This window comes from Gobius niger (genome assembly GCF_951799975.1).
Source record: "Gobius niger genome assembly, chromosome: 14".
Classification (NCBI taxonomy): Eukaryota; Metazoa; Chordata; class Actinopteri; order Gobiiformes; family Gobiidae; genus Gobius; species Gobius niger.
This window is the reverse complement of record NC_136865.1, coordinates 4,037,513-4,050,000: the sequence shown is the minus strand read 5'-3', so window position 1 is coordinate 4,050,000 and position 12,488 is coordinate 4,037,513. Positions and strand designations below refer to the sequence as shown.

At 39.8% G+C, this 12,488-nt stretch overlaps 1 protein-coding gene across 1 annotated transcript in view; it reads left to right on the top strand.

The window, feature by feature from the left end:
• Nucleotides 1-12,488, top strand: part of LOC306973437 (inactive phospholipase C-like protein 2) — a gene marked incomplete at its 3' end in the record, with an annotated part of 73,022 nt that overhangs the window by 56,528 nt on the left and 4,006 nt on the right. The window contains exon 12 of the mRNA XM_079570360.1: nucleotides 4,774-4,849. Coding sequence (XP_079426486.1) covers nucleotides 4,774-4,849 — 76 coding nt within the window. The remainder of the gene's footprint in view (nucleotides 1-4,773; nucleotides 4,850-12,488) is intronic.

Below are 12,488 nucleotides of genomic sequence, written 5' to 3'. Positions count from 1 at the left end.
TCACTATATGGACGAGGAAACCTCTGCTGTTCAGCGCCTCGCCGCTAAAGGCAGCTCAGTGAGCCGCTCTGAGCTGCTTTGAGACACGATACGCAACTCACAGGATGAAGCCGTTTTCGAGACAGTCACGTGACCAGGTGTTTCTGAAAGAGGCTCCGACGCAGTGTTTTGAATCTGCTTCAGGAAGAGCGATACAAGCTCCAGAGCGCTGAGTTTTTTGGCCATCACTACTGTCAGGTCTTTTCTGAGTTCAGGTGCTGCCCCTAACAGATGATAATCAGGAAAACGTCATCTTCACAAGTGATGACAACTACAGCATATATCAATGATCAAAATTATGTGATTTTTTTTATTTACTCATTGAACACGAATTTTGCAACAAAAAATCTGTTCAAACTCGTCCGTAAAAGTCTCAAAAGGACGAGTTATTTAGAGCATCATCTGCTCATCTATATTAAGGCTCATATTTTACTGTTAGAAATGCAAATTGGAGCTCATTGTCTGCATTTCCTTCATTTTAGCGTGTTGTTTAAAGGAACAGGCCACCGTTTTTCCACACTGAGACATGTTCTTACCTGAGCTTAGACGAGTTGATCCGTACCTGTCTGGTCTTTGTGCCCGTGGAAGAGCGTGTTCGCTTCTAACTTCACCCCTGTTATAGGAGCTATAGGAATACATTGGGAGAGGCCAAATGCTAACAACATCTTTGGTCGTTTTGCATGACTGAGGGCACGCACAAAGACCAGACAGGTGCGCATCAACTCGTCTAAACTCAGGTACGAACATATCTCAGTATGGAAAAAACGGTGGCCTGTTCCTTTAAGAAACCGGACGGGCGAACGGGACAGGCCTGTTCTACACGCGCCCTCCCCGTGTCTGACCTTCTCCTCTCTCTCCTCTCTGTCCTTCACAGACTTATCCAAGTTAAAGCTCTGATGTGATCGAGTTGGAACCATTACGGCTGAAAAAGGCTGTTAAGTTGCGGCAGGTTCAATAATCCAACGAGCAGTGAATGTGCTCCTTCATCAGCCGTAAACACAGCAATAAAACTCACGCTGAATCCTTTGTTTTTCTGCAGATTCCCAAAGGCTGCTCAGTGCGTGCTTTATTTCCTCGTGAATGGAGGAGAGTGTTTTGTATCATTTACAAACGGAGAGGGAACTGTAAAGGCCTGATAAAGTGTTGGGCCGTTACTGTCCCCCCGCTCTCCTCCATAAAGAACGCTGACACTTCTCATTTCAGCGTCTGCAGTTTGTCACCGGGTTGGCGAGCGCGAGCAGCCGAGCGCGTCAGGCCTCGCCGAACTGTTGGGCGAAATAGCATTAGCATATCGTCAAATGACTCTCCAGGCGAAATCCAGAGCGGACTGGATGATCAAATGAGTATGTGTGTGTTCATGCATCTGCGAGGGCAGGAATCCACACTCTGAAATAAGCCCAGTCATCATGCTCTTATTCTTTTTTGCAGTGCAAGTTCCTCTCAAGTCACTCTCCAGCTTTTGCACAAAGTACCTGCATTGGTTGGCTATACACAACGGATAAAGTCCTGTAGCGTAATCGAGGGCTGTGCAATTCATCGAATTCGATTACAATTTCGATTATTACACTTTAGGATCACAAAATTAACATAATCGGAAAAAAAGCAGACTTGCATTACTTCATGGCGCTGGGATTATTTTCCCTTCACATTTCTCGTGCCACAGCTCACGCTTTTGCCTGACATAAAAACAAACAGCGCTGTGTGATGATGTCATCAGGCCGCGCTGCTCAGTTTACTTGCGGAGGTGTGAGGGCTGGCCAGCAGGGGGCAGGTGTGAAACAGAGACCTCTCCTTAATCGAGGCATTGAAATCATTTGTACTTTTATGACTGTTCAGAAAACAGAAAATATTCAGCATAGTTTTGTAATAATAAATATATAAATAAAATAAAGACTTTTTTTTAAAGGCAACAAATAATTGTTCGTGATTTTAATTATGACTAAAATAATTGTGATTATTATTTCATCAATAATCGAGCAGCCCTAGCGTAATCGCAGAAGTTGCTAATGAATCCAATGGTTGTAACTTCTCTGTTTCCAAGCCGCTCCACTTGCGAGGCGGGCTTTAACACCGGTTGTGGAGATGTAGTGATTAAGTCAGTACAGTATAAAAACATTTGGGCAACAACTGGAAATATAACAAAGCCTTTACAACAGTGCACACGGTTTATCTGTAGCTTTTGTAGACGGCTGTTCTGAAGAAACCAGCCAAGCTCTTTACACTTTACAGTAATAGTGATTTGAATTCTGATGTTTTCATCAAACATCCCGATAGATAGGCTCTATTTGTCATTACAATAAAATTGTACAACAAAATTACATTTGATGAGAGAGAGGGAGCACCAGGCGCTGCAAACTTATTGTGCACCACTCTTTTCTTCCTTTGTCCGTCTCCACAGCGAGCTGCCAGTTCACATTTAACAGTTCATCATTGTGCATTACTTTCTGGTGTAATTCCATCACTCGGTCACTCCCTGCTCCAAAGTGTTCTTTATTTCAGCCGACAGCTGCGGGGTGGGGTGCAAGCTCAACCAGTGTTCATTTTGACACTGGCAATGTCACTGGCAATAAAACCTATTCTGATTTAGTTTAGATTTAATTGACTAAATATAAGATTAATGTTATGCTGTCAATTTAAAGCATATTAAGTAACTTGTTTACCTTAATAAATCCTCTCCGTAGTCCCTGTGGGGGTAATACAAGTGTTTATGGGATGATTGGAGGGTCTTTCATCTCCCCCTGGTGTCTCTGGCCAGAAAACCATGTTTGCAACTTGACTGCCACCGGTGCGGAGAAAGCAATACACACTAATGGAATCACGAAGAAGAAGCTAACGTGCTAACAGGCAAAGCTAACTGTGGGCTAGCGTCACTTTAAACAGTATTTACAGCCAAGTTTGTGTGAAAAAAATATATTTTCATTGTATAATAGGATGCACAGTAACCCTCTCTCCTTTCGCCTTTCCTGTCAGTGTAGTATTTACTCTCCAAGACAATTAATAAATTAAAAAATCGTAACTTGCTACTACACCTGCAGTTGCGCTTATGGCCTCTAGGGGGAAGAGTTACTTAGTACTGCTTTAAATGATTAAAATCATATTTAATCAAGGTCCTTCATGTTTGTTCTCCACATGAAAGCTCAGACCAGTTCCTTTAACAGTGAATTGAAATGATTTCGAGCTCTTTCATTAGAAGTTTGGATGATTTTAGTCTCTTCTTTTCATTTAGTTAAAAGCTGCAATAAAGTGCACCTTCGTGAGCTCCATTGTACAGTCTCAGAGCAGTGAGGAGAGTGTGGTTCTGTATTCATCTGCAACTTCACCACTTCACACATTGAGTGCAAAAACAGTTTTTGCGGGGGGATTTTAATTACGAAACTAGACACTCTAATACACCTTAAGTGTGATTTTGGTAGCTCTGTGATGAACAGAAGTGAAATAAATTACGATCAAAACCTTGTGAAGAGTCACGATCTGGACATTTCATATATATATTATTACGTTTCTTTTCTTTTTATTGTCCGAGGGGGCGTGGTGTTGCGTACTTCTCTCTCGCTCTCTGGAGCATGTTTGACAAAGCAGAGTGGCTTCCCATGGAAAGGTCGACACAGTTGAGATTTTAAAATTTCTCTGAGTTTTTAAATGGTTAAGATCGATCCAAGGACGGCTGAGAAACATCCTGTTAAAGTCTTCAATCCGAGAAATGCTTGTTGTTGAAAAGATATTCAAGCATTTGCCTCTTCCCATAATGTTAGTGTCCATCCAGAGAGGAGAGAGGAGTTAATCAGAAAGGAGAGTGTTTCACAAAACACTAGTTATCTCCGTCTCTAGAAAACAATCTGTGATTTTGATCAAAACTTGTTTAGCTTTGGATTTCTCAGGAACCGAGGCACATAGAATTAAACTGTTTTCACCTACGGAGAGCTTAGAGTCAGCTTTCAAACGAGCCACAGCATGTGTCCATAACTATAACATAGAATACGCTGTGATGCTACAAATATCATGAAAAATGGTCTGGATTGTTGGCTCTCAACAGCTAAATCCCAAGAAGAACATCTAATAGCAAGTGTTTCAGCTTTGCGTGCATGTACTAGAGTTAAAGTAAGTGAGTCCTAAATGTGTGCAGCGTGACCGGCAGCTAAGTTCACGTGCACTCCTCAGCTAATGAGCCACATGACCTGAAGAGGACACTGGAGTATTTATACTATACCATACTATTGCTTAAGGAAAGGAGTCAGTGTTTTTCACGGTCACTTCAGAATAAGCCCAGACACGTGAGCATTTTAATCAGCATTAGTGATGATTGCAGAATGTGTCATCAAATTATTGTGAGGGGGCACCACAATATCCACAAGCTAAATCCCTGAGGTCTTCCATCTGACTCGAACTTTCCTTTTTTTTTCTGATGCAACCTGAAACAAGAACCCGCGCTCATTTCCAAATGTGAGAAAGTTCAGTTTAAGTCTCAGTTTGTCCTGATTTAGTGCTTTTTAAGTCTGCTTTTGGCCTTCTTGGTTGAAACTGATTTATTCACTTGCTAAACTTATTGAAGCACGGTTCGTAGCAGGGCTTTCAATGGTCCGGACCGGTTCGTTAGGTTCCGGTCGAAGTTGCCAGCTCTGCGTGCACCTGTTCCTCCCGGAGGAAACTCTGCTCAGGCCGACATCAAAGTCTCTCTCTCACACACAGCTCCCAGTCTTCAGCTGGACGTGTCTGACTGTTTCTCTGTGTGTGCAGATGGTGCAGGCCTGCAGAGCTGTGCTGGAGCAGGGCGACGGACTGTACCAGAGGATCCTCCACATCCAGACCACAGGTGAGCGCTCCTCTGGGCCGAACATCATTGGCTGGGCGTTATTTTAAACCATACCTGTATAGCCATGTGCAAGTTTTAGCCTATATTTTTAATTTAGAAGCTCCATGGTGCGTGGACCTTGGACTCGAGCACCGTTTACCGCGGCTCAACGTCCTTGTGGCGCAGTTTTGTCATATATTTCATCTCTATGTTCTCATAAACAACGTGAAACTTGCTCCCAGGCATTTTCAACAGTCGATTTTCCATCCACTGCCCGGTGAATACGGTGAAAACTGTTTTGAAAGTCTGTGTTTCTGCAGGGGCGCTCTTAACCTCTTACAACCCGCCTAAACCAAATGCATTCTGTCCTCTTTAGCTATTATATAGGCCTGTGTAACACCTCATTTGAAAGCTAAGACCCACAAAACTGATCTTTTTCCTCGCGTTGTTGCTGTGTTGTGTCACCTTTTTATGTTTTTATTTTCTTTTTCTTTTTTTCTTTTTTTGATTTTTGTGACATTTTTGTTGAATTTTTCTCACTTTTGGGTTGAGTTTTTTGTCACTTTTTGTTGAATTTTTGTCACATTTTTGTTGAAATTTTGTCACATTTTTGTTGAATTTTTGTCACATTTTTGTTGAAATTTTGTCACATTTTTGTTCAATTTTTGTCACATTTTTGTTCAATTTTTGTTCAATTTTTGTCACTTTTTTGTTGAATTTTTGTCACATTTTTGTTGAGTTTTTGTCACATTTTTGTTGAATTTTTGTCACATTTTTTGTTGAATTTTTGTCACATTTTTTGCTGAATTTTTGTCACTTTTTTGTTGAATTTTTGTCACATTTTTGTTGAGTTTTTGTCACATTTTTGTTGAATTTTTGTCACATTTTTTGTTTAATTTTTGTCACTTTTTTGTTGAATTTTTGTCACTTTTTTGTTGAATTTTTGTCACTTTTTTGTTGAATTTTTGTCACTTTTTTGTTGAATTTTTGTCACATTTTTGTTGATTTTTTGTCACATTTTTGTTGAATTTTTGTCATTTTTTTTGTTGAATTTTTGTCACATTTTTGTTGAATTTTTGTCACTTTTTTGTTGAATTTTTGTCACATTTTTGTTGATTTTTTGTCACATTTTTGTTGAATTTTTGTCACATTTTTGTTGATTTTTTGTCACATTTTTGTTGAATTTTTGTCACATTTTTGTTGAATTTTTGTCACATTTTTTGTTTAATTTTTGTCACTTTTTTGTTTAATTTTTGTCACTTTTTTGTTGAATTTTTGTCACTTTTTTGTTGAATTTTTGTCACTTTTTTGTTGAATTTTTGTCACATTTTTGTTGATTTTTTGTCACATTTTTGTTGAATTTTTGTCACTTTTTTGTTGATTTTTTGTCACTTTTTTGTTGAATTTTTGTTACTTTTTTGTTGAATTTTTGTCACTTTTTTGTTGAATTTTTGTCACATTTTGTTGAGTTTTTGTCACATTTTTGTTGAATTTCGTCATTTTTTTGTTGAATTTTTGTCACATTTTTGTTGAGTTTTTGTCACATTTTTGTTGAATTTTTGTCACGTTTTTGTTGAATTTTTGTCACATTTTTGTTGAATTTTTGTCACATTTTTGTTGAATTTTTGTCACATTTTGTTGAGTTTTTGTCACATTTTTTGTTGAATTTTTGTCACTTTTTTGTTGATTTTTGTCACTTTTTTGTTGATTTTTGTCACATTTTTGTTGAATTTTTGTCACATTTTTGTTGAAATTTTGTCACATTTTTGGTTGGATTTTTGTCACTTTTTTGTTGAATTTTTGTCACTTTTTTGTTGAATTTTTGTCACTTTTTTGTTGAATTTTTGTCACATTTTTGTTGAGTTTTTGTCACATTTTTGTTGAGTTTTTGTCACTTTTTTGTTGAATTTTTGTCACATTTTTTGTTGAATTTTTGTCACTTTTTTGTTGAATTTTTGTCACTTTTTTGTTGAATTTTTGTCACTTTTTTGTTGAATTTTTGTCACATTTTTGTTGAATTTTTGTCACATTTTTGTTGAGTTTTTGTCACTTTTTTGTTGAATTTTTGTCACCTTTTTGTTGAATTTTTGTCACATTTTTGTTGAATTTTTGTCACATTTTTGTTGAGTTTTTGTCACTTTTTTGTTGAATTTTTGTCACCTTTTTGTTGAATTTTTGTCACTTTTTTGTTGAATTTTTGTCACATTTTGTCACATTTTTGTTGAATTTTGGTCACTTTTTTGTTGAATTTTTGTCTTTTTTTTGGTTGAATTTTTGTCACATTTTATTTAATTTTTGTCACATTTTTGTTGCGTTTACATCCTTGTTTTCTTCTCATTTTTTTGTGGCTATTTCGTGGCTTTTTTCCCCATGAAGCTTTTTGATTAGGGTAAAGCCAAACTGGAGAAAATGGGATCCGTTCAGGTGGGAGTTAAGAGGTTAAAGTCGCACAGTCTGAGTTTTCTGTGCTGATAGTAGAGGCTAAAGTACAGAACAGAGTTATTTGAAAGTCCATCTTCAGTGCTTGTTTTATAAAAGTGAGTGACACATTGATACACTGAACAGATGACAGACCGTCCCACCTGTTAAACGACATTGAATCCACTAATACACCGATGCTAATACGGCTCCCGCTGCAGCTGCCGCAGTGGTTAAACTCTCCCCCAGCAGAGCAGCTCAGGTCGGCCCACTTTAACTCAGTCCATGCATTATTCACAAGACTCTGATTTATCCTGGAGCTGCAGGAGAGCGGAGACAGGCCGACTGCTCCACACTTCCTCTTTTACGTGGACGGACAGACAGTGTTTTCGATCGTGCACCGACGACGACCACGCAGCTCGTGAAAGTCTGCTGGCGGATGTTTTAGTTACACATTAGGGGAAGCTTTGCAAACGGTGTGGGAACGAAGGCCTTTACATGTCGCTAAATTGGATTCAAACTGAAATGTCTTGGAAAATAATGACATTACTGGATTATTTTTTGCTGTTTGAACTCTGAGCAGCAACAAGCCTCCAGCGTCAACCACAGCCCAAAGCTAAAACGATCCAAAATAAACATAACACAAATCAGTTGTCACAGGAGGAAACAATAAAAGTCAATAAAAGGTAGGTTTTTACGTTGTTTTTGACACGTGTAAAGTTTGCATTAGTTTCCATGGTGTTAACAAACCAAAGAGAAGGGCTTTCTTCGCCCATTGGGGGAAAAGTTTGCTGAGTGCATTTATGTGATCAGTTTGAGATGTGACGCAGGGTGTTGCTGGCTGACAATAGCCCTATTCATGAGGGATTAGAATTACCCAGGGGCCTCAGGTAAAAATATTACTGACGTCCTCAGAGTTTCTATTCCCGTGTGAATCTGCCATGTCGGTAATTTGGAAAGTAAAAAGTAGATATAGATGGAGCGATTAAAGGAGAAAGGAAACTGCTGTTTTATGTCAGAGCAAAATCGCTAAACCCTGACGCTGATGTCGTTCATCGTAGCATGCGGCGTCAGAAACACATAAACAAACCTGAGAGTTAGCACTCGCGTCACAAATTAATAACAGGCATGTTGTCATCATTCAGTTTCATTATTTATCCATCATTTCTGGAAAAAAGTCTGGGGGAAAAAAAAGTGAATTACTGACATTATCCCGTGCGAATGCCCATGAAATTTGCCCACATCCTGGGGTAATTTCAGTTTCACCGACGTCCCCAGGGCTAATGACTATACCTTTACATGCGGTCAATAACCCGCTAATTACAGGAATATTAGCAATAACCAGGTTGTGCACGGCCACATAAACGCGGGCAAAAACACGAATATGAGCCCTGGGTAACTCCTTTTCTAACCCCAATATTAACGCCATCTAAACGTCAATATTGGGTCAATGTTTAGATGGCGTTAAGGTCCATATTAAGGTCAATATTCTGGTTCATATTAAGGTCCATATTAAGGTCAATATTAAGGTCAATATTAAGGTCAATATTAAGGTCAATATTAAGGTCAATATTAAGGTCAATATGGTACAATATGTTCATGTCCAGATCCATCATGTGATGATGTAGGCTCACAATGTAAGTAAGTTTTGCAGCTTATTTTTTAAGTTAATATACAATATAGTGAACAACTTGTATAGTGAACAAGTATATAGTGCACAAATAGTCCAACACATAAAAGTGCATCACTGTAGTACAGGGGACACAATCATCATGAATTTATGAATGAACTAAGGATTAGCTAATGATGAGTTCATTACAGTAGTAAATGTTGTATTAAAGGGGCTAGACACAAGTTAGTCATTTTATACTCACTACTGCCACCTCAGGTCTTATGTGTAGCTGCAACTTCTATATTAAGCTCGTGCATGACGGCACTTCAGACCCAAATTAACACCTTTTTGAGTGAAGGTGCAGGATTTTAGAGGCAGTTGTGGTGAACAGGTCTGGGCTCATTCCACACATTAGGACATTGGTGGAACATGTAGGGGGAGGAAAATACTTCATTTTAACATTTTTAAACTCTCTATAGTCCCTTTTAAGGTAAAACTTGCAAACTAATTTTCTTAAAAATCATGATAAATCATGATATTCATGCAAAAACATCATAATAACAATTATTTTAGTGGTAATTGAAACCATTGCACCTAGAGGAATGCAAGATATCCAAAAAATGTCATCTGTCAACAAAGCAAACTGAGACGCACAAGTCAAATGAAAAAGGCCGTTATAACCGTAAATGAAAGAAAAGCAGTGGTTCCCTCCGCGCCCTTACCCTGACCCTCCGTCTGGGTGATCTGTGCGGTCACATGTTGGAGCTGCAGTGAGACAGGGCTCTGAGGGGCCCCGGGGCCTCAGTCTGAACACAGCGGCTCCTGTCAGGGGCCCGAGCGTGGGCAGGGAGGGGAAGTCACGCAGCACAGTACAGGCCTGGGGGGCCGGAAATGAGAATCAGCAGTTTTTTTTAACTCTCGTATGCAGTGTGGGCATCTGCCATCTCGCTTGTTTAAGCTACGGACACGGGTTTTACACTTGACTTGGCGTGTTATTTCTACACACCACAGAGTCCGGACTGTTATCCCACAGAGAACCTGATAACTGGAGTAATCAAGACAACCCAGGGAAGGATTTATAATCGGCGTTAATGACCAAAAACACATCGACAGTTGGTGACTTTAGTGATTCATAATCCTGTTTGAATATTATTGCAGAACCGATAATAACGCTGAGGATTGCCCAGGAATTTCTTTCTGTTCAATCATGCAATATGAAACTTATAACACATAATTTAGATAAAAGTCAACTATAGAAAACTAAAACTATAAGACTATAAGGGCATGCGTAAGACGACTACATTTAAATATGATAAAGACAACAACAATGTGACATAGAACAACAGCGTGAGTGTATTCACAGATGTGCAGGTGCATTAAGTGATAGCAGCAGATATGAGTGTGGACATAGAGCAATAGAGCTGTGCAAATGGCTGGAACAGCAGACTTGATCAGTTTAACGGACTGGTGACTGGAAGTGCAGCAGTTTGTGTACAGGGAGAAAGGCCAGGGGGAAAGTACACAGCCCTGAGGAGCTCCTGTCAGGAAGTCAGTGATCCGCCTGCAGAGGAAGTCAGGCACGCTGAGGAGTCCAGATGCTCCAGGATGAAGTGGGGGGCCTGCGTCGTCCACAGTCCTGTTGGCTCTGTTGACTGCAGCGAGTCCAGGAGGGGGGTGGTGATGTCCTTGAGGTGGGGCAGGACCAAGCGCTCAAAAGACTTCATGACTCCAGACGTCAGCGCCACCGGCCTGTAGTCATTAAGTCCTGTGAACCTTGGTTTCTTGGGAAAAGGGATGATGGTGGACCATTTGAAGCATGTACAATAGGTTTATAAATGTTTCTGACCATCACATCTGGTGATAGGTCCCCGAGCGCCGCCCTACGCTGGCTGCCCACTGCTCCCACAGGCCGCCCCAGTGGCATTGAGGATGGGTCAAATGCAGAAAACGAGATTCCCTACAGGGATGAATAAAGTATACCTTAACCTTATATGTGCAGCAGCCTTACCCACTCCACCATCAGCAGCACACTGCGTTGTCTCTTTAAACTGTCCTTTTATTTCATTTTTGATTAAAGATGCCTTTTATTCAAACTCAAAATGATGCTCCTAATATTGTCTTTGTGACATAGGTTATTTGCTGTATTTTCGTGGTTAGATGTTAGACACACAGGTGCAAGTTCACAAAGGAATCAAATGATATCAATATCATGCAAAACCTGTTTTTTTTTCATACTTGACAGCTTCGACTTCCACTTTCTGCAAATCTTCCTCAGAGTTGGTGGCACATTGTTACTGTGACCTGTCTTGTTGGCTGATTTACACAGGTTTCTGCAGACGCCGCTGCTGTCCTGCCTCCACCGGTAGGAAAACAGCCACAAATTGCAGACAGTGAGCCATCGAAACTGTCAGGTGTGGAAAAAAGCACACTGGTCGGATAGAAAAGAAAATGTTTTGTGAGTTCAACACAAGAAGACTTTTTTTGTTGGATATATTTCAGATAATGCTGTTGATATGCGACCTCAATAATCGAAGAACTCCAGAAATCAGACCATGATACGATTTTTGCTCTTCATGGAAACGTAGACAACGTGATACAAGATCATGCAATTCTAACTGGACAGAAATAAACCTTGTGACATTGAAGAAGCTCATCCAAACAATCCACTCGAGAAATTATTAGAGTGTGGCCTATTTTTGGCAAGGCAGTGTATTACTTACTATATTGGGGTCTTCCATTCACCAAAGAGGGAAGATTGGAGACTGTTGTTGTGGTGTGGAGAAAAGCGACGCTCTCGATTTACCGGCCAGTTTACCGACCTATACTTTTACATAGCGGCGTGAACTCTGGGTTCTTCTTCTTGGAAGCTTGGAGGGATCCATACTTAATGTCATGTCTTCATTTTGCTAATTCTGTTTAATCCTGGCAAAGAACTTCCCGGAGTTGGGCAAATGCATTAAATAAGACAATGAAGGCATTTTTCTGGCATTTTGTGATAATCTACTTCAGACATACAATATTATTCAACACTTTAAACATTGCAAGAGGCAATATTGACCTACAACAACATCCCGATCCAAATCCAGCAGAATGGACTCAGCCCTGGCCGCTGCTTCTTTTCTATAACATCATGAACACGTTTGAAAAAACATAATTTCTGTGAGAGCAGGTCTGTGCTCTTCCTGGGTAGGTGATGCCAGTAGCATCTTTAATCTGACTATTTCTTTCAGGAACAAGAAATCTAACACATTACTATTTCCTCACTACAAAGGGAAACCGGAAAGTCCATTCTGCATAAAATGTCCCCTTTAATAATGAATCCTGTGTTTGTGTGTGAGCAGAAGCTTGGATTGAAGAGTATCTTCATAGCGATGGTATTAGTGGGTGCAGCTCTGTGCTGCTGTTATGGCCCAGAGCGGAATAATATCAACATCTCTTCTGAAGCCGCGTTATGTAATAACGGTCACTTCACTGTGGTGTGAAGCCACATTCTGTAATAATGTGCTGCCTTTTCCCTTTTTTGCCACAACCAATAACCAAATGCAATGGAATTCACTTTGCAGCAAACGATGAAGCATTTGAAAAGTCAATGCTTCACTTCTAAAAGCTTTTCCTGATCATTTGTTGAGC